The sequence below is a fragment of the Malus domestica genome, chromosome 05 (genome assembly GCF_042453785.1).
Source record: "Malus domestica chromosome 05, GDT2T_hap1".
NCBI classification, from domain to species: domain Eukaryota; kingdom Viridiplantae; phylum Streptophyta; class Magnoliopsida; order Rosales; family Rosaceae; genus Malus; species Malus domestica.
Window position 1 is genome coordinate 36,842,706 of NC_091665.1, and position 22,832 is coordinate 36,865,537.

The 22,832-nt window shown below is 37.7% G+C and overlaps 2 protein-coding genes across 13 annotated transcripts in view; both read left to right on the top strand.

Annotated features, from left to right (window-relative positions):
• The window catches only part of LOC108173344 (thioredoxin O1, mitochondrial-like), a 50,885-nt gene extending 39,576 nt beyond the window's left edge, over positions 1 to 11,309 (top strand). The window contains exons 1-7 of one of the 12 annotated variants that reach the window (XR_011581544.1): positions 1,089 to 1,506; positions 1,611 to 1,676; positions 1,785 to 1,835; positions 1,952 to 2,027; positions 2,356 to 2,400; positions 2,625 to 2,718; positions 10,018 to 11,309. Coding sequence is in view for 3 of the 12 variants with exons in the window: in XM_070822670.1 (XP_070678771.1) it covers positions 2,356 to 2,400; positions 2,625 to 2,855 (276 nt within the window). In the remaining 9 variants the exon portion in view is untranslated. Of the gene's footprint in view, positions 1 to 976; positions 1,507 to 1,610; positions 1,677 to 1,784; positions 2,401 to 2,624; positions 2,957 to 3,916; positions 3,993 to 4,169; positions 4,933 to 10,017 lie in introns of those variants that run through there. The other 11 variants (XR_011581547.1, XR_011581549.1, XR_011581551.1 and 8 more) reach the window with 11 other exon arrangements.
• Positions 11,310 to 15,737: 4,428 nt separating this feature from the next.
• Positions 15,738 to 19,015, top strand: LOC103419784 (protein RGF1 INDUCIBLE TRANSCRIPTION FACTOR 1-like). Its single transcript, XM_008357879.4, has 4 exons — positions 15,738 to 16,087; positions 17,382 to 17,456; positions 17,876 to 18,025; positions 18,398 to 19,015. The coding sequence occupies exons 1-4, from the start codon at positions 15,881 to 15,883 to the stop codon at positions 18,728 to 18,730; spliced, it is 765 nt and encodes a 254-aa protein (XP_008356101.2). The 5' UTR covers positions 15,738 to 15,880; the 3' UTR covers positions 18,731 to 19,015.
• The last annotated feature ends 3,817 nt before the right edge of the window (positions 19,016 to 22,832 follow it).

Here is a 22,832-nt window from a genome sequence, read left to right on the forward strand (position 1 = left end):
CATTTGACATTTGTCATGGCTTCGTGCCATTGACACTTTTCTTCAGCATTGTGCCGTTTGAGATTTAATATGGCTTCTTGCCATTTGATTACTTCAATAATTTAAAAGGAGCTTGATACATTTTGACGTAGTGCAAACCCACTAATTTGAGATGATACATCCATCGAATTTTGTACTTTGAGATGGCTTGTGTCCACTGCAGTTGAAATGGTTTGTAATTGGTAGTTCAAAGTTGTACCTAATGGAGAAGCTACTTCCTTTTTCTCTAAGTTCCACATGGATAGTATTCCCATTTAATTTGAGGGAATTGTATTGCAACAAGTAAAAAGAATGACTAGTCATAATCATGACTGAAATTTTTTGACTTGTCTTGCTGCACATTTTTTCTTTTTTCTTTTTTATGTTCTGTGCCCATTTTCCTTCTTTAGCTTTCCTTTGTCTTGGTAACTTGTCAGTTTGTCCCATAATTTAAACGGGGGAACCATGACTTTCTTTTGTGCTCTACGTGAGTGGTTTTCTTGCTCTCAAGGAAAAGAAGACCACATCAACACTTTTTAACTTTGCTTATGATGTGACAAAAGCTTTTGGCTGGCACTCTTCTTCTCCTCTTTATGAGTTTTAAACATTTTTTTTTTGTCCTTTGTCTTCAACCTTGAATTTAGCTTTGGCCCAACATTTGACAATAGCTTGCTTCATCTTTGAGGTGCCACGTGCTTAGCGTTTTTTTTGAAAAAAAACAAGCACTTTCTTTTGAGTTTTCCACTTCCTGCATGGATTTGTCTTCATAGGGGTAAAACTAGTCTTCAAATTGAAATCCGAGCAGAAACACATAATTAAAAATGCATTTCACACATAGGCCTTGTTTGGTACGTGGGGTGGGACGGAACACTGTGGGACAAAAGTAGTTCGTTCTACTCCAGCCTGCATACCGAACGTAGCACAAAAAACCTCCTTTCCATCTCATTCCATCTTGTCTCATTCTGTCTCGTCTACGTACCAACCACGCCCATAGTGTCAACATGTTTTCACATGAAAATATTTGCGTGGCAACAAACTTGTCGCTGCAGTTGATTTAGAGCATTTACCTTGAACCCGAGATTTTGAGCTCGACCATTCCCTAGTATGGCTTGTAAAACAATCTTTATGCGTTGTGTGGGCCTTATGGACTAGGCCTATATGCCTTCACCAACTGGCCCATTTACACATTCATTGTTTTGGGCTCTTCTTGTGTTTTTGCCTTAAACCCAAACAAAGCACCGAATATCGAGAGAAGAAAATGGCGAGGAAGTCCGGAGTGGCCATGGAATCGCAGCAAGTTCTGCGCAGCGCTTCTTCATCGTCACAACCTTCCTTCCAATTCTTTCCAAACCCTGGCTTCTTCAATCCCCACCGCACCATCTTCGCCGCCCACAGCATCTCCTTCCACCTCCAAACCCTTCTCCAATTCCCTCCATCACTTCCCAAACCCTCACTTTCTCCAACTCCGACCTCTTTCCTCGCCCTCAGGTACTCCAACTTCTGTTATTGTTGTCGCCGTTGTTCAAAGTTTCAATTTTTAAATTTCGGGTTTTGGAATAGCTCAGTAACTTGAATTGTTGATTGAATTTCAGGTGCCTCTAATATTGTTGTCATTCAGTCGGAGGATGAATTTATCAGCGTAATCAGCCAAGCTAGAGGTAATTTTGTTTCCTGGGTTTTTTCCGGTTTTCGGAATTGTTTTGTTTTGAGAAAACTTGTCATATTTTCATACAAATTGTCTGATTTATATATAAAATTTCATATAGAAGGAGCTGTGCCAGCACTTTTCTATTTCAGTGCAGTCTGGTGCGGGCCTTGTAAGTTCGAAAGACGTTTTCTTTTAAGCAATGAAGTCATTGGCACGAAAATGTGGCGTAATAATGTGCCTTGAACTTATGATTGGTACTTTGGTGTGATCTTCTTGTGCGGGCAGGTTCATATCTCCAATCGTTGGAGAGTTGAGTGAGCAATACCCACAGGTAACAACGTATAAGGTTGACATCGATGAGGTGCGCATTCGCATTGGAATTTAGTCTTCTGTAAACTTGGATCATTTTGTTTTTGGGAACCATTTTAGTTCTTTTGTGGACTACTTAAATCCCAGCTTAAGATTAAGTTCAAAACTCAAAAGAACTCTTAAGTGTTGCTACTTATGAAATCTAGTTATCTGTTACGGGTTTTAATTCCTAAGTTAGTTTTAGCAATTATTTTACTTGTGGGCTCATAGCCATCTGGCATGGAATGGTTAGCTAGTTTAAATGTAAGTTCATTTCTTTTTATTCTGGGAGCAAGAATTTTTTCATAGTTCATACCTAACCTTGTTTATTCTATCTACAGAAGGGCCTTACAAACACTTTGGACGAGTTGAATATTTCCTCCGTGGTAAATGGTTTGCTCTTATTTTGTTTGAAGAAAATGCTCCAGTTTATTTTGTTCTCGGTATATAGCTTCTTTTATTCATGGCACTCGTGGGATGATCTTTTTAAGATGGTCTTTTGAATGGATTATTGCTGGTTCCATCTTAGTAATTCTATATGTTTTAACTTGGATATGGTAAAATCCAAGGTCCATTTGGTTTCTGATCTGATGTGTGCATTTTGGTGCAGCCTACATTCCAATTCTTTAAAGATGGGAAGACGGTGGCTGAAGTTGTTGGTGCTAATGTTGCCCACTTGAGAAACACTTTAAAAAATGCTTCAAGTAATTCTTTAGTACATTACACTACACTTGTGCGCTTTCTCATTTGTGAACGTGGTGTTTATATTAAATGCATAATAGCTTTTAATGGTTCAAGTTTCTCCAAATGTGATCAGTTCTATAGCTCAATTTTATATTAAACCCTATAGTAGGATTTCCATTTCATGTGTGTGTGTAACTAAAACTGTTGGTGTTGATGATGCTTGGAAAGTAGCTATTTAAAAACGTGGTAGTTGCATAATTCATTTGCGCTTGTGTCATTGGAGCTTACAACTAGACCAAATACAACAACAACAACAACAAAGCCTTTTCCCACTAAGTGGGGTCGGCTATATGAATCCTAGAACGCCATTGCGCTCGGTTTTGTGTCATGTCCTCCGTTAGATCCAAGTACTCAAGTCTTTTCTTAGGGTCTCTTCCAAAGTTTTCCTAGGTCTTCCTCTACCCCTTCGGCCCTGAACCTCTGTCCCGTAGTCATATTTTCGAACCGGAGCGTCAGTAGGCCTTCTTTGCACATGTCCAAACCACCGGAACCGATTTTCTCTCATATTTCCTTCAATTTTGGCTACTCCTACTTTACCTCGGATATCCTCATTCCCAATCTTATCCTTTCTCGTGTACCCATACATCCCATGAAGCATCCTCATCTCCGCTACACCCATTTTGTGTATGTGTTGATGCTTCACCGCCCAACATTATGTGCCATACAACATCGCTGGCCTTATTGCCGTCCTATAAAATTTTCCCTTGAGCTTCAGTGGCCTACGACGGTAACACAACACGCCGGATGCACTCTTACATTTCATCCATCCAGCTTGTATTCTATGGTTGAGATCTCCATCTAATTCTCCGTTCTCTTGCAAGATAGATCCTAGGTAGCGAAAACGGTCACTTTTTGTGATCTTCGCTAGATTGCTCCGGTCATTAGTGTGGATAAGTATATAAATGGATAGAGATAGGAAAGCAATCACAAGATGTACGTGGTTCACCCAGATTGGCTACGTCCACGGAATAGAGGAGTTCTCATTAATTGTGAAGGGTTTACACAAGTACATAGGTTCAAACTCTCCTTTAGTGAGTACAAGTGAATGATTTAGTACAAATGACATTAGGAAATATTGTGGGAGAATGATTTCGTAACCACGAAACTTCTAAGTACTGGAGTGTGGTATCGTCTTGACTTTCCTTATCTGTCTTATAGGTAGATGTGGCATCTTCTCTGGAAGTACTCTTCCTCCATCCAGGGGTGGTATCTGTAACTGGTGGAGATGCACAAGGTAATGTATCAATGTCACTTGAAGCTTACTTGTAGTTTCAGACTTGGTCAAGCGCGATACAAACCATGTAGTAGGAGTCCCCCAAGTCGCCGAGCTAGGGGATCTGCTGAAAGAGGTGACAGACAAGGTAAGCAATCAGAGCTCCGGCTGATTGTTCACATTCTCCCTATCTTGCAGGCAGCATGAAGGATAAAGAGAAGAAAAATGAGAAGAGATGATATGGGATACTTTTGCTTTTGAAGAAGTAACTTTCCACAGGCTTATTCTTGAACTGGGCTGGAGGTTTTTCTGGTTTCCTCCAGAGATAAGGCCGACTGAAGAATTTGAGGGTCAAAACAAGTCCATCAAATCTAGAGTACGTTCGACCCTGCTGATATGGGATACTTTTGCTTTTGACAGAGTAATGGATGTATCGGCACGTGTGCTGTTACGCTTGTCTCCACATGCTTCCTTGTGTCCTTCTCACTTGCCCTATTTGTTCCTCAGGCAGATGCGGGATCTTCCCTGGAAGTATAAGATGTTGAAGATGAGTACTCGAGAGCAATGCCAGGTAAGTAATCAGGTAAGGGGTTCCAGGCAGTCAGTTCCTGGCTGGAAGCTTGATTCCAAGTGCTGACTGATTGCTCTCTTTCTCCTTGTCTTGCAGGTAAGAACAAGGCCAAAGGAAAAGACAGGGAAAAAGCATGATATGGGATACTCTTGCTTTTAACCCTGATGATATGAGATATTCTTGCTCTAGTATAGCTTGTTTACAGAGGTATTATCGGGGGGAAAGAAAGCTGAATATTTCGAAAGGCTTCGTTGGGAGTGCCCTCTCAGATAAGAGGAAGGGTTGAGCATTTTTGCAGGTCTGCATGTCCGTTGGGGATGGAGGTCGACATATATAGAAGTCTCCCTAACATCAAGTAATAATGCTATTCCTTTACCCTACTTGGTCATAGCACGGTAGTGGGAGCTGCCAGCTTCACAAGTTTTAACTCTGTCAGAGCACTTTGAAAAAGTGGTCTGTGGTATCTGGAAATCTGATGTTGCGTGTGAAGATTACAGACAAACTTTATCCAAGGAGATCCAGCTCTTGAAGTTGGGAAAGTGGTGCCTCTTCGGTTTTCGAACAAGCAATCCTGTCGGGGATCTGACTCTCGAGATTCGGAGAACGATGCCTCTTCGATTTTTGAGAAAGCAATCCTACTGGGGGTCTGGCTCTCGAGATTTGGAGAGCGGTGTTTTCGATTTTTGAGAAAGTAATCATGTTGGGAGTCTGGCTCTCGAGATTCGGAGGGCGGTGCCTCTTCGATTTTGGAGCAAGCAATCTTGTTGGGAGTGTTTTCTCGAATGTGAGTAAAGGTTGGGCATGTTTGCTAGTCTACCTTGCCACGAAGCATAGAGGTTCACACAGGGACTTTCCAAGTATCCAGCAGTGGTACTGTTCCTTTACCCTCTCTTCGATTTTTGAGAAAGTAATCATGTTAGGAGTCTGGCTCTCGAGATTCGGAGGGCGGTGCCTCTTCGATTTTGGAGCAAGCAATCTTGTTGGGAGTGTTTTCTCGAATGTGAGTAAAGGTTGGGCATGTTTGCTAGTCTACCTTGCCACGAAGCATAGAGGTTGACACACAGGGACTTTCCAATTATCCAGCCGTGGTACTGTTCCTTTACCCTCTCTTCGATTTTTGAGAAAGTAATCATGTTGGGAGTCTGGCTCTCGAGATTCGGAGGGCGATGCCTCTTTGAATTTGGAGCAAGCAATCTTGTTGGGAGTGTTTTCTCGAATGTGAGTAAAAGTTGGGCATGTTTGCTAGTCTACCTGGCCACGAAGCACAGAGGAGCAGTGGTACTGTTCCTTTACCCTTGTGGGTAATAATATGGTAGCTAGACCTTCAACATTTATGTGTCTAAACTTTGTTAGTATTGTTTCTTTGCTAATCTTTTACCCTTCTTGGTCAGAGTGATGTAGTGGGAGCTGCAAGCTTCACGTGTCTCAACTTTGTCAGAGAACTTTGTCAGAGAACTTTGGCAGAGTTATATGTGGTACCCATGAGCTACTGTTGCGTGTGGGAAGTGAGTGATTGAACAGTACGATTCATGTGCTTTCTACTTCGCCAGAAATCTTCGACAGAATGTCCATAATTTCCGCAAAGCTGAGTGTGCGTGTGACAGGTGCTGACAGGGCTGGAAAAGTAGGTGCCTCTTCGATTTCTGAGATCGGCCCTCGTGGTCTCTGAGCAGCCCAGCTTTTGAGAAAGCAAGCCTCTTCGATTTCTGAGATCGGCCTTCGTGGTCTTTGAGCAGCCCAGCTTTTGAGAAAGCACACGACTCTTCGATTTCTGAGATCGACCCTCGTGGTCTCTGAGCAGCCCAGCTTTTGAGAAAGTAAACGCCTCTTCGATTTCTGAGCAGGCGCCTCTTCGATTTCTGAAGCCTCATCGAGTGTAGATTTTTATAGGGGCTGGCATTAAGTTCCAAAGCACACTTGAATATCCACTAGTAGAAGTTCCATTCTTGCACTTCTAAGATCTTGATTTGTCCGACCTCTTCTCTCTTCAACACCTTTGAAAATGTCTGGCCCCTCCGACCGTCGTTTTGACTTGAACCTTGAAGAGGCAGCCCCGCCTTCTCCAAACAACATATGGCGCCCATCATTCGTCTCCCCTACTGGTCCTCTTACCGTTGGGGATTCCGTGATGAAGAATGATATGACCGCTGCGGTAGTGGCCAGGAACCTTCTCACTCCCAAAGATAACAGACTACTTTCCAAACGGTCTGATGAGTTGGCTGTTAAGGATTCTTTGGCTCTTAGTGTTCAGTGTGCAGGTTCTGTGTCTAATATGGCCCAACGCCTATTTGCTCGAACCCGCCAAGTTGAATCATTGGCGGCTGAAGTGATGAGTCTCAAACAGGAGATTAGAGGGCTCAAGTATGAGAATAAACAGTTGCACCGGCTCGCACATGACTATGCTACAAACATGAAGAGGAAGCTTGACCAGATGAAGGAATCTGATGGTCAGGTTTTACTTGATCATCAGAGATTTGTGGGTTTGTTCCAAAGGCATTTATTGCCTTCGTCTTCTGGGGCTGTACCGCGTAATGAAGCTCCAAATGATCAACCTCTGATGCCTCCTCCTTCTAGGGTTCTGTCCAGTACTGAGGCTCCGAATGATCCTCCTCCGGTGCCTTCTCTTTTTGGGGCTCTACCGACTGCTGAGACTTCTCCTAAGCAACCTTTGTGAAGGCTCCCTCTTGTTTGTTTATTTTGACTCAAGTATATGTACATATTTGTAACTTATCAAGGATATCAATAAATAAGCTTTCCTTCATTTCAACGTATTGTGTTAAATACACCAAAGCATTCTTCGCTAAGTTCTTTAAATTTTCTTTTGTTGAAGCTTGTATGTTGAAGCTTTGTGAGTGGAGCATGTAGGTTGAGGTAGTGTTCCCTTAATTTCCCGAGTGAGGAAAACTTCTCGGTTGGAGACTTGGAAAATCCAAGTCACTGAGTGGGATCGGCTATATGAATCTTAGAACGCCATTGTGTTCTGTCCTGTGTCATGTCCTTCGTTAGATCCAAGTACTCTAAGTCTTTTCTTAGGGTCTCTTCCAAAGTTTTCCTAGGTCTTCCTCTACCCCTTCGGCCCTGAACCTCTGTCCCATAGTCGCATCTTCTAATCGGAGCGTCAGTAGGCCTTCTTTGCACATGTCCAAACCACCGTAACCGATTTTCTCTCATCTTTCCTTCAATTTCAGCTACTCCTACTTTACCCCGGAAATCCTCATTCCTAATCTTATCCTTTCACGTGTGCCCACACATCCAACGAAGCATCCTCATCTCCGCTACACCCATTTTGTGTACGTGTTGATGCTTCACCGCCCAACATTCTGTGCCATACAGCATCGCCGGCCTTATTGCCGTCCTATAAAATTTTCCCTTGAGCTTCAGTGGCATACGGCGGTCACACAACACGCCGGATGCACTCTTCCACTTCATCTATCCAGCTTGTATTCTATGGTTGAGATCTCCATCTAATTCTCCGTTCTTTTGCAAGATAGATCCTAGGTAACGAAAACGGTCGCTCTTTGATATTTCTTGATCTCCGATCCTCACCCCTAACTCGTTTTGGCCTCCATTTGCGCTGAACTTGCACTCCATATATTCTGTCTTTGATCGGCTTAGGCGAAGACCTTTAGATTCCAACACTTCTATCCAAAGGTTAAGCTTTGCATTTACCCCTTCCTGAGTTTCATTTATCAACACTATATCGTCTGCGAAAAGCATACACCAAGGAATATCATCTTGAATATGTCCTGTTAACTCATCCATTACCAACGCAAAAAGGTAAGGACTTAAGGATGAGCCTTGATGTAATCCTACAGTTATGGGGAAGCTTTCGGTTTGTCCTTCATGAGTTCTTACGGCAGTCTTTGCTCCTTCATACATATCCTGTATAGCTTGGATATATGCTACTCGTACTCCTTTCTTCTCTAAAATCCTCCAAAGGATGTCTCTTGGGACCCTATCATACGCTTTTTCCAAATCTATAAAGACCATGTGTAAATCCTTTTTCCCATCTCTATATCTTTCCATCAATCTTCGTAAGAGATAGATTGCCTCCATGGTTGAGCGCCCTGGCATGAACCCGAATTGGTTGTCCGAAACCCGTGTCTCTTGCCTCAATCTATGCTCAATGACTCTCTCCCAGAGTTTCATTGTATGACTCATTAGCTTAATACCCCTATAGTTCATGCAATTTTGTACATCGCCCTTATTCTTGTAGATAGGCACCAAAGTGCTCGTTCGTCACTCATTTGGCATCTTCTTCGTTTTCAAAATCCTATTGAAAATGTCAGTGAGTCATGTTATACCTGTCTCTCCCAAAACTTTCCACACTTCGATTGGTATATCGTCTGGGCCTACTGCTTTTCTATGCTTCATCTTCTTCAAAGCTACAACCACTTCTTCCTTCCGGATTCTACGATAAAAAGAGTAGTTTCGACACTCTTCTGAGTTACTCAACTCCCCTAAAGAAGCACTCCTTTCATGTCCTTCATTGAAAAGATTATGAAAATAACTTTTCCATCTGTCTTTAACCGCGTTCTCTGTAGCAAGAACTTTTCCATCCTCATCCTTGATGCACCTCACTTGGTTTAGGTCTCTTGTCTTCTTTTCCCTTGCTCTATCTAGTTTATAGATATCCAACTCTCCTTCTTTGGTATCTAGTCGCTTATACATATCGTCATAAGCTGCTAACTTAGCTTCTCTCACAGCTTTCTTCGCCTCTTGCTTCGCTTTTCTATACCTTTCACCATTTTCATCGGTCTTATCCTTGTATAAGAGCTTCCCCATAACTGTAGGATTACATCAAGGCTCATCCTTAAGTCCTTACCTTTTTGCGTTGGTAATGGATGAGTTAACAGGACATATTCAAGATGATATTCCTTGGTGTATGCTTTTCGCAGACGATATAGTGTTGATAAATGAAACTCAGGAAGGGGTAAATGCAAAGCTTAACCTTTGGATAGAAGTGTTGGAATCTAAAGGTCTTCGCCTAAGCCAACCGAAAAACTCTCCGCAGTGTGGAACATTCTGTGGTTATTGGTGTAATTGTTATGTGATGACAGTGTAGGCAATCAACTGTGTTCCTCCTACATTTATGTCAATTTCGTTCTATTTTTTAGGGTTATGGCACTGAATTATGCATCTACTAGCTGCTGATTTTGTGTGTGTGTGTGTGTTTTTTCTTTTTCTTTTTTTTTTTGCAAAAAGGAAGAAAACCATAAAGGAACCATTTTGGTGGTATTAAATTTGGGTTACTCATGTTGTATTGGTTTAGCTTGTGTAAGTAGTGTCCAAAGAGATGCGTAAATTCAGATTCTTGGACATGTTTGTGAATCTATAATTCATGTTCTCTTGAATTGCTTTTGCATGAACTCCCTCACACTCTCAAACGCGGAGACACTGACAAATTTCTGCATAGTTTCTAGCTTTCTGCTGTATGATCTGGAATTATGGCTGAGCAGTTGTTTTGTGTTCCAGGCAGGAATAAGCGAGGATGATTAATCCGCGGCCAAAATAATAAAAAAAAGAGCATCCAGAAATACTTGTGGATAAACAGGAGAAGGAACTCAAGGCTGATTGTAAGATTGCCTTTTCTACTGTTAACAGTTAACTTGTTCGACAAGTTTGGTTTTTGAAGCTCAATCAAATTTGTGTTGGTTTATATGGTAATTAGTTAAAATCCACAACCTTCAAGCACTGACTAAATTCAAGAAAGCATTCATTTGTATTCCTTTATACGAAAAGGGTGGTGCGATTCACAACACACACCCCTAATTAATTTATGTCCTTTGATCGTCTCAATTTATTCGATTCGACGGACGGAGATTGAGAAGGATGTGTAAATAGTACAAACCCATATGAAAATTGTACGGAGACTTAGAAGTTTGTAGTAATTGGAATAACCACCAAGATATGAAGTATATGTTTACAATGGGTTAACAAAACAAAGTTTCGTCAAAGCAACAGATACCAGGGTGCTTTCTCTCCCTCGTGAGAGACTTTCTCTCTCTCTCTGAGAGTCCCTTCTCATCGGTTGTGTGGGTGTACCCATTCTCGACCAATTCTCGAGTCGCCGTCCCTATCTATGGCTGGGGGCGGTGGCAATCCCTTCCTCCTGCCCTTTGTCTCGTATTTTCTTCCCTGATTTTGCTTTTTCCCCCTGCTCCCCACCCCGATTTAGCTTGTCCCTCACACCACACCGGCGTTCATCGTCTTCGACCATCTCCGATTCGATTTGCAGTCACTGCTTACTGCGATCTATTGCGGCTCCTCAAGAGAGTGTGTAGAGCTCCGGTGTTCTCACTGGCTCAAGTGTTCCTAACACCACCACTTTCTCACTAGTTGCTGCCATTGTTGGCAGCGTTGCTCGGGTATTGCCACGAGAGTTCTTCTACTTTCTGACTTGTTTTTTCCTATGTGGTCGCGTTCGAAAACTTGCTTGCGGCTGGTTGATGCGATTGGAGAGGCGTTTGTCGGTTGGAGGTGTGAAAGCTTGCAGATCCAGTTAGTTCCCTGTAGCAGAGGTGGTGGAAGAAGAAGATTAGGGTTTCTTTTGTTCTTTTGGGCTCTTTTTTGTTTAACTTTGTTGGCCCACTTGTGCTCGTACTTAGTAGGCTTTGGGCTTTTGTTTGGGGTCCAATTTTGTTTTGTGTTAATCTTGTAATTGGGCCTCTTAGGTATTTGCTCTTCGTACTTTATTGTTGTTGCCCTAAAATATTATTTTCAGTATACCAAAAAAAATAAAAATAAATAAAAACAAAGTTACGTCATCGTAATGGGCCTAGTCAGAACTCCGTACTGATGCATCACAAATACATATTGTCCTCGCATATACGTGAGTCAAACACTCCAAGTGGAGATGGACAAGGATTGTCTGCCCTCCTAGTTGTGGTGTCCTTTCATGTCCTCCTATTTTGTGCGGTCACGGTTAAGCTACGTCAATATTTTATATTAATTTTTTAATGAGATAATAAGATAAAAAATAATAAAAATATAAAATATTGACGTGGCTTAATCGTGACCGCACAAAATAGGAGGGCATGGAAGGGCACCACAACTAGGAGGGCAGACAATCCAAGTCCAGTGGAGATGGCTAAACTCTGAATATGAACTAAAATTTTTACATTTGATGTCATAACCAAATCGAGCTACAAGTGAGAGAGATAGGATCCATCACTGTGGTTTGTACTGCATGATTTAGCCAAATTAAGTTTGAATATGAAATTGAGTACCATGAGCGTCGAAAATTACCATTCTTTTTGAAATCTCATACGAAGTTCATTTTAAAAAAATAAAAAATATAATTTTATCTCAATAAAACTGGTGAAATTTGAAGGAAATGCCGGTCAAGTGCCGAGTAATAATTGGATAGAAAAAGATAGATGTCAAATTAAGTGCAAGTAAAGAGCTTAAACTAATAACATTTTAAAGGTTTAAACCTTAATTTCTTTAGCATTACCCTTAATATTTTAACACGATCACGACATCTCTCGGAGAATGCAGATGCATCATATAGCTCCAACCTTCCACCTCCAACATTAAGTTTAAAGATTTAACACGACAGAAATAGGAATCCTAAGCCACCATGGCACCCCTGATGTTAAATCGCAATTTAACTATTTTAGGGAATATTTTGGAAAGCTAGTTGCCCACTGTATTTCCACGTGCACCTCTGCCTAATTTTACACCCAACCATTGCTTGATGTAGCTGCTGAGTTTGCAGAATGCATGCATTCCTTCTTGTCTCCATTTTTCAGTCCCTTTGTTTTGTTGTTTGATATAAAACTACTAATCACTATTCTAAACACATTTAAAACCCTAAACTATGACTATAAACTGCTCAAATTCCATTTTTCTACTTCTAATCCTTCAATGTTTATACTGCTTCTTTCAATTAATTAAACATACGTTCGAATTTAATTAAAAAAAAGAATTACCTGCAACAAATTTCATATATTATGCCCTGTATCTTTCATCACATGATAAAGTTAAAAAATAATGTTTATCCTTCAATTAATTAAACATATTTTCGACCTTAATTAAAAAAAGAATTATCTACAACGAATTTTATATATCATTATCTGTATAACTCATCACGTGATAAAGTTAAAAATATAAATTTTACACTCCATCAGAACCTCCGTCTTTATCACTACTGGGCTCGAAGGGCTCGAATTCGAGCATATGAGCAAGTTCCAAATAGGACACACTCCCCAAAATTAGTAGACAAACATGACTACAATTAGGTGTTTTTGAGTCATTCAATACATAACAAAACAGTTTTGAGTAATTCGATAAATTTTTTTAATTTAGAAAATCGACAGACCAAGTATATATCCTTTTAAACTTGTAAACAACGTATAAACGTATTAATATATAAAAACAAAAATGAAAATAAAAGGACACACCAGTCACCAAATATGCATAAATACAAGTAAAGGAGCTGTAGGTCATATGGCAAAGCTATTTAACCGAGGTGGTGCGATTGTACCTACAGCTTAAACAGACAAAACAACCAATGGTCATCCTATATTATTTGTTATTAAATAATAAGCCAGAAGAATGTACTTTTTTCTTGTTACTGCATTAGATATTGTACAATCTGGGTGCCCCTAGGTACCAATAGGATCCTTTTCGGATTTTTTTGGTGAGGATTCTAATGATTTATAAATCGTGTTTATTCATCATACATTGTATGTCAGTTTTTATCAGGCACTGTTTGTATTTAATTTTAAGTAAAAATAATAAAAATAATTTCTGACCGTACGATGTAAGATGAACGGATGATTCACGGATTCCTAGAATCCTTACAAAAAAGATCCGGCGAGTATCCAGATTCCCCTAGATAATCATGTTTAGTTGATAATTACAACAGGATGATTGAGAACTGATTTTTTTTGGGGGGTAAAATAGTATTGAATGGAATCAGTTGATGCATATTTTTTGGTGGGAGAGGAAAGGTTTTGTGTGGCAGAAAGAATGGACCCAGATATGAATAATGAACTGATCAAAAGCTAATGGAACAAATTCCATAGTTCTAAAGTTAGAAAATTGTCTGACAGAAGCATAAAATAAAGAAAGAGAAATGCTAAGGAAATTTTGTAAAGTGAGATTTTTTATAGACTTTTTGTCATCTTACCGTTTAACGTCAATTTTTGTACCAACATTATAAACATTTTGCTAAAAGTATGAGATATCAGATAGTCCATAAAGAGTTCGAATTTTGAGAAAATGTCGTTAGCATTTCTCATAAAGAAAATGCAAATAGTAGATTCCAATCATATAGTCTCTTCACATTTGAAGTGAGAATTGGGTTTTGATTCACAGACAAAAAATACATTAGTTAGAACAAAAAGCGTTAAAGTCAAATTATCTAATTAAGACATATACTTATTTTCAAGAAGGGACTACTCTACAAGAGATGAGACAACACTTCCTATAAAGTTGTCCATAAATGTTTCTTTTTACTTATTATTTCCAGATAATTTTAACGAAAAATCATATTTTTATATTAAAAAAATTAATTATGGTACTATTTATTTTACCCTTTATTTTGTCTTTATCGTTAAAACTTAAAACTCAAAGTTTTCAAGTCATTTTCATTAATTTTCCTTTATTTCTATTGCATACATATATAACACATGCAAATGCAATTCTGGCAGGAAAACCGATTCAGGTTTTCACTCAAACTTTTGGTGTAATTTATTTAGTGTAATTTATTTGTATAATGTTAATGTTACTAAGAAAATTGTATACCATAAAAGTAGAGAACAATTTCGTTTTTATTTGTCTCGGATCATTTACAAATAGGATATTAACTTGTTTTCCATCGGATGCGGTTTCACAATTCTAATGCAAAATTGAGTTTAAAGTTGATCAATTTCTAGATACTATGCAATATACGATTTGATTATATTGTTGAAAATTAAGTTACTGAAGAAGCTTGACCTAACACTCTGACCTGAATGATAAAAATTAATCTTAATTTTCCGGGAATATTATAGCCAGAACTGAGTACGGCAAAAGGGTTCAAGGCAGAAAAATGCATAGTAAATTAAATAGGAAAATGGGAGGCGCTCAGATCACTGTGGAAAAAGGAATTGTGTTATAGTATTATTGCGCACTATTTGCAGTGCAGATAAAGTACACACACGGTGGGCTGCCTTTCCACCGTTGGACAACGATCATCTCCTGATCATCTTTATGGGAATTAGATGATGAATCAATCATGTTTATTCATCGTATATATTGCAGTCAATTTTCATTAGATGCTATTTATATTTAATTTAAAATAATTTATAACTACACGATGTACGATAAACAGACATCATTGATTGATCATCCGAATTCCCACTAATATGATCATGAGGATCATATTCCCCCACCATTAACTCTACTCCGCATCCTAAAAGAGGCCATTTACATGACACAAGTTCTTTGTTATGTGACATTCTAATTTAATAATATATTATCATGCAAAGAAAAATTTATACATAACAATGCATTATTGGACAAAAAACACTACGTGATGATAAACTTGTTTTATGTAAATCCTTATCCCATCCTACACCACACCACATGCACTCTCACCTCACGGAGAGCAGCTTTCATAAAATAATTCACCGCTACTTTAATTTAATAATAATGTAATTTTTAGTAAAATAAAACTTATGTTAATTTGATAATGCAATTTTTTGTAAAATAAAACTTAAACATGATTTTTTTTTTGTCAAACAGTACATTTTGTTAGACTAAATGTTAGATTAGCTAACGATGGAGTTCGAATCTACACCTTTATGCAAGAATTCAACATGTTTTTTACCGCTAAAGTAAATAGCAATTCATGATATTTTATTATTAGATTAAATTTTGACGATGAACTTATTTTTATAAGTCATTCTTCTCACACCTCATCACCCAATCCATTAGACTCTCTCTCTCTCTCTCTCTCTCTCTCTCTCTCTCTCTCTCTCTCTCTCTCTCTCTTTCAAATAAAAACACATACACTCACTCTCTCTTGTCTAAAAACGACAATAATTCTGAACCTCCACCTGCTATAAAATAGCACTTAGTTAAGTTAGGGTTTTTGAAACCCAACTTGGTAAAAAAAAAAACCTAAACCAAAGGCGCACAAGATTAAGCCCTCGTTTAAAAGAGGCCTAATTGGCTAGCTAGCTATTGCAACAATAGTAGCTAAACTTAAAGGCCTTCTCCTTCTGTTTCATACCATCTCCTTCCCCCTTCTTTAAAAACAAATTAACACAATTCGTTCATATTCTTTGGAGAGAAACAAAGCTAGAGAGAGAAAGAGGGGAGGGAGGGAGAGAGGGCGAGTTAAGGGATGGTGAGAGATGCGTATGGTGGCCATGGTGGTGGAAACACTATTAAGCCTGCATGGCTTGAGCGTTTAATGGCCGAGACATTCTTTGGCGGGTGCGAGGTCCACGACAGCCGCCGGAAGAATGAGAAGAACGTCTTCTGTCTGCACTGCTGCCTTAGTATTTGCCCCCACTGCCTCCCTTCTCACCGCCTCCACCCACTCCTGCAGGTACTCCGATACTACTTTTCTCACTCATCAAGTTATGTCACCAAATTTCACCGTTCATCTACCCTTTTGCATTTTTACAAGTTTTCCATTTGGCTTCTACTTCTAGCTAGCTAGCTAGTTGTAACTTTTTTCTTTATGAACTTGATCACTTGGTGTGTATTGGAAATTATTGTGGAATTCTACTGTAGAATTATCTGTCTGCTACTTCATAATTTCCTTTTTCTTTGCTATCCAGTGAATTCAGGTAGCGCAGTAGCTATACATATGTGCTTTGCCTGAATTGTTTTTACCTCTCTATATAAATTGGTTCTTCGAACAATTAACAAATTCTTTCAGAAAGAGAGAGCTCACTGATTGTGAATTTTACCCTTGATCTTTCTTTTAGGTCTTTCGATCATTTCATTTCTTAATCTCTTAATCTCTAAGAATTGAAAGTATTTTGTGGTTGTTTTTTAAAACTTGTCTCAAAATCTCTGGCTGAAATGTTGTAATTTATACTTTTAGATTTTCTAATATATGCTCCGCGGTATCTTATATATCAGAGTTAACGAAGCAATTGTACATCTTCCCAAACTTTTGCTCAATTTTTTCAACAAAGGGAAACTTTTACTCTCTTGAGTGTGGCCAAACAAACAAATTAAAAAGGAAATTCATGATGAAGTTAATTGTTGTTGAATTTTTGAATCCGTCAAAATTGTCTTGTTCAATAGAACTACTCTTCTAGTTCCGGTCATCTTTCCATGCAATTGCAATTGAATGTATTTTTTTTATATAAAAATATAAATATGGTATTCCAAAAAGGTTTCATGATGCCTTCGTTGATTCCCACTTTTTTTCATTTGGTTTGTATCCTACAAATGGAAGATTTTGTTTCTATCCATTTCCATCCTACAAAGGTCCTCAGCTTTCGCCTTCAATAACAGCGAAACCTTTGACCATATAATAATTTTTTTCCAAATTTTCATTTTCTAGTGTTTATATTCCCAAAAGATCCCACTCCTTTTAATTCAATTCAATTCAGCTCTCAGTTCATTTATTTTTCCTTCATGATTGGTTGCCTAGCTACTCATTTCACCTAAATTTCCAACTGGTTAATTTATTATTGCCTGATGGGTAAATAATTGGCTCTCGAACTTTTTGAAGTTGAAAATTGTACTTGGACTACGCAAATTTACTGAATTACTTTCAGTCACATGTTGCAGAAAATTTACCTCAGCGTTGTTAACTGTATGGTAAATCACAATTTGTGGCTGTAAACAAGTCCAATTAACATTGTTTTGGCTTCATGTGACAGATTAGACGATATGTATACCATGATGTGGTTCGATTGGGTGATCTTGAAAAGCTGATTGACTGTTCCTATATCCAGGTATGACTACAAAATAAAACCAAGAATTTGGTACTAGAACGGTATAGTAATATTCATCTGCACTATTAAGTAGAAGGTTTTAAAGTTTAGTTCACTTGCATGATAAGTTCAATACTTAATAATTATGGTAGCCTCATTTTGTGGTTTAACTCAAATCTCCCGTCTTGAGTTTGGTTTGCAAAAAAGAGTTCATGGTAAGTAATTTTTCATGTATTTTCCTAGGAGATTGAGAAATACATTTTTCCCATTATAATGTTGGGTAAAGTTGATTTTTCACGTCCCAAATGCAGTGAATATCGTTACATCAAACCAAAAAAAAAAAATGAGTAAAAAGAAAAAACGAAAACGTGAAAGAGTAAAAAAGAAAATTACTTTTTATTTTTTCAATTGTGTTAACAAGTTTGTTCCTTATTTGGCAGCCCTATACAATTAACGGTGCCAAAGTGATATTCTTGAATCAGAGGCCGCATACACAGTCCAGGACTTGCAAGCAGGGCTCTGCCAATATCTGCCTCACTTGTGACAGGATTCTCCAAGAGCCATTCCACTTTTGTTCTCTCTCGTGCAAGGTCCATTCATCACCATCTTCATGTCCCTCACTTTCCAATTGCCTATTTGAGGGCTTTTGCATATTTTCTGACACACACTGGTTCTAAGCCATCGCCAATGTTCTTACTTAATTTGCTATATATGTTGGAAGCATCTCTGCTGCTTTATGCATGGCTTCAAGATAAAAATCCCATTTGCACATACAATTTTATTCAGTTTACTGCTTTTTTTTTTTTTTTTGACTCCACCTCAACTATGGTCTTGATATTTTGTTTTCTTTGATCCAATAGTATTTTAGAGGCATCGAGGGTTTTTCTCAATTTTGGGTTTAGGCAGATACTATCTCTCTCTTAATCTAGGGGTATATCTTGTAACAAATATATATGTTACAGGTTGACCATCTGGTGTACCAAGGGCAAGATTTATCTGGTGTACTCTACCGATTTGATGCGTCCGACTTCACGATCTCTCAGTTCGAAGGATTACGCATGGACGGCTCAGAGATGACTGAGGATGATGGCCACATAATGCCTAGCTCCACCATAGAAGACCCTCTGCAATACAGAGCTTCGTCATGCTCCAGCGAAGCCACCAGCGACTCAATAATGTCGCGAGAACCGGGGGTTATCAAGAAGAAGAAGAAAAGCAGCGGATTCCTCCCGGGGATTGTCCTCTCCCTTAGCAGCAGGAGAAAGGGTGCTCCTCAGAGAGCTCCTCTTTCTTAGAATGAGACTTTGGGAAATAAATAAATCGTAGGGTTAATTAAAATTATTGGCATCATATGAATGTTAGGTACTACTACTAAGGTTGGTCGGGCCATGCACGGTTAATATTTAGATCAATTTGTGTCCCGTATTTGCATGGGGCATTTCCATTACTGACTTTAGGTGGCTGCAGAGAGACTGAACCATTGAAGGATTGAGCCTCTCATGCATCATCTCCACCAATTTTGTATCTAAGAAAGGTAATGGCGGTTTGCGAGTGTATACTATATATTTGTTATTACGCTACTATAACTATCGTATTGTGTGTGTTTTTTTAGGGAATTTTAATGAAAAACTTCTGGTACTATTTACTCTAACGAAAAATCATATTTTTACATTAAAAAATCAATCTTGGTACTATTTATTTAACTCTTTATTTTGTCTTATCGTTAAAACTCAAAGTTTTTAATTTCTTTTTATTAGTTTTTTTTTAATATTTAAATTAGGCATATAGTTGGTTTTTTTTTTGGTCCAAGTAATTTTGAATTCTGATAAGATTATTTCCAATCCTTGTATTAAAACCTAAAGTTTTTAACCCAATAAATTTATTTAAATTTTAGCTCAAAAAATTTAAGTTTTAACCAAAAATAGTTTTTCTGCTCCATTATGCTAGGTTAAATTTTTTATCCGAAATTATTAAAGAATAAATTTAGGTTATATTTTTATATAAAATAAATTTTTTTTTAAATAAAATTATATAGACTATTTTAATTTATTTTATAAACCTTTTAATCTAAAAATATTTAGATTCGAATAAATATTGAAAAATCATTAAACCGATCTCATGAAACTTATGAAACACCATGAAAGAATATGAAACACAATTAAATAGTTTTTTAATTGCTTTAACCGTTCTAGTTAATTTTTTTACTGTTAGATTTATCATATTCGATCTCAGCCATTGGAATTTAATGTATGTAAAACCAAAATTTTAGGTTTTAACTCAACTTATTTTAGCCTCAACCATTGGAGAATGACTGAGTTAGTTTAAAAATATAAATTTTGATGGTCCAACCTTTTAACCCTAGCCTAACTTCTGGGTTAAATTTGCCCAAATTTTAGGTTTTAACTCAAAACTTATTTTGGACCCCGCCATTGGAGTAAGATTGGGTTAATTTAAAAGGAAACTAACGAAAATGGCTTAAAAACTTTGAGTTTTAATAATAAAGACAAAATAAAGGGTAAAGTGAATAGTACCAGGATTGACTTTTTAGTGTAAAAATATGGTTTTTCGTTAAAGTGAACAGTACCGGGTGCTTTTTGTTAAAGTTCCATAGTTTAAAACCTAAGTTTTAGTTTTTAATTCAAGGATTGGAGATGGTCTAACTGTACTGAATTTCACATTGTTAAAAAAAAGGCCAAAGAAGAAAATGTGATTGTAATATTAATTTTTTGCAATAAATTAGCTTCTTTTTGTACAAGCAATATTATGTGGAGAAAATTGAGCTTAAAACCTCTAAAATGTAGGCCTGTTTGACTGCAGAATTATAGAGAGACACTGAAGAATTATAGAGAGATAAAGAAAGAGGGTGCGCGGCAAGCATAGAGAGAATTAGATGAATTTTGAGGTGAGAAAGTGTCTTTATTTATATAGTAGTAGGGAATGTAAATTCCATACTTCAGTAGGATTGCAACTCTAATAGCATAATAACTAAAGATAAAATATGGTAGAATCCCATAACGATATCTTAAGATTTACACAATTATATTCTTAAACTATTAGGACTGCAACATGAAATTACTAATAAATTCTCTAAATTATTTGAGCTACACGGCCTCATCACATTTTTTTTACTAATATAAGAAATATTGAGATTTCTAATATGGTCAAAAATATATTGTACACCTGCAATTGTTTTTGGTAGATTCCTAGAGAAGTTTATTATATCCAATGGAATGGACGGGGGTGGGTTTTCCAGTCTTGAGAAATGATGTAAAGTTGCAAACTATCGACATGTGATGATATTTGTGATTATGGTCAAATCGGGGTCCTTGTTGATTTAAAAAACCAACCCACAAAGTGAAGTACTTATAGGTTGGGATATGTTTTTATGTGTATTCAAAACACGAATTAGTACATTATATGTTATAATATAAATGAATAAAAGAAACATATTTTAGTTTACTTATATAATGAATGATAGTAGGGTACCGGCTTCTGAAAAATCTCTCTTTCGTTGGGAAGCAGGAAAATTCACGGGAAGAGGTAGGATCCAAATTGGGTAAGTTTCTCATGTTCAAGAATTGTTATACGCCAATAGCTCTTTTCGGTTTTGGCAATGTGGTTTGACGCGACAAAGATACTATATCATTACGACTTGTGACACTTCATCTACGTCTCCTGTGAGTCTCTGTGGTATCTTAGCATAGGCCGGATGCAGAGGCACATAATAGCTCATTTCTCCATCGGACGGGGTTCCACAGGCTCCCACGACGCTAATCCTGCAAAGTCCTCCTTTTCATATTCTTTTTGGATACAACATCCATTTATTGATGAATTTTGGGATTCATGCGCCTGAACAACTCGGAGTCATTAAAGCACATCAACTTTACATGCATTAGTAGCTCATAGTCATTTATGTGAGTGCGTTTCAATATATTCAAGTTAGGGTCCGAATCTTTGAGTTTACAACTTAGTTCATGTTTTTTCTTTTATTAATAGACTACTCAATGCAAACTTGTAAGCTCAAACTTCTTCCCTAAGTAAAACTAACGTCAACTAATTGTGATATATATCATATGTGCATTATTCTCATCTCTTTTCGTACCTCTACCATTTCTCTGAGAGCATCTCCAATGATGCTCTAAATTTTGTCCCTACCGTTGTATGTCCTTATGTATAGGGTGTAGAAGGTTTCCAATGAGGTTGAGTTGAAGTCCCTCTAGTAGAAGGACTCGCAGGAGATCTTAAAAAAATCCACAAATGTGAAAATCATATAGGGACTCAAATAGTAGACTCAAATGTTGATTTTGAGTGGAAAACAAACCTCACCCACATGAATGATTCACATTCCGGTGTAGGTTACTCGTTAACAATTGTTGATGCAGCGTCAAGCAAGAGTCTCACACCGCACTTGTAAACTTTTTATTTTACCGTTGGGAAACCAATAGTCCAGATAGTCACTGTTTTTATCAACAGTCATCGTACTCCAATGAAATTGACAATAATTTTTTAATCTTTTAATCACTATAGTATGAATTCTACTGTAAGAACCTTCCATGAAAGACAATATTCCTCCAGAAATTTGATATTTTCTTGAAGCCCCTAAAAAAGTCTTCGAGAGTGGTGGTGGAGATACTCTAAGGAACCCGTCTGTTTCAGAAGGTGAATAAGGTAGGAGAAGACTCATGATTTGATATCGAAGAAGCATCTTGCGATCTTCTCTCTTCAGGTTCTCGTAAAAGGCTAGCTATTAGTTAGTGTACAACTACAACGGTACTAGCTACCCTATAAATTAGGGTAGGCAAGATCTTAAACGACAGAAGGATCTTGGGTTTTAAGGGGAATGGGGGATTAACAAGAGGCCACATTTTGTTTGGGATCGTTGAGGAGGACGGACTTGGACACAAGTAGTCTACAACCATGTACTAATGTGACCTGGTTTTGCAGCACAAGATAACAATGATAAACCCGAGGCTTTGCTGAGCTTCCCACCATGCCACATGCTGCACTACAATTGATCCTTTCGAATCTTTTAGTTTTTGCAACAAAGTTCTGTCAGCCTTTCTATTACCCTCTTCTTTCTTAATTACCTTCTTTTTCACTGACAAAAAAATTTTCATGTAATTTATTTACCAAAAAAGCCTTTCATGTAATTTGTTATAGAAAAATGATTTTTGCGCACTCATTATTTATTTTGCACATTGTTGTTTATTTTTTATATGTTGATTGAGTAAATAAAAGAATAATAAATAAATAATAATGAGTGTGTAACTTTTTCTTGTTGCATCAGTCAGTTTTTTATCCAGAAAGATAATGATGTAATAAGAGAAATGAAGGCAAATATATAAAAGAGATAAATAAAGGGGTATACAATAAAGGATATGTCAGTTTGTCCTCAAT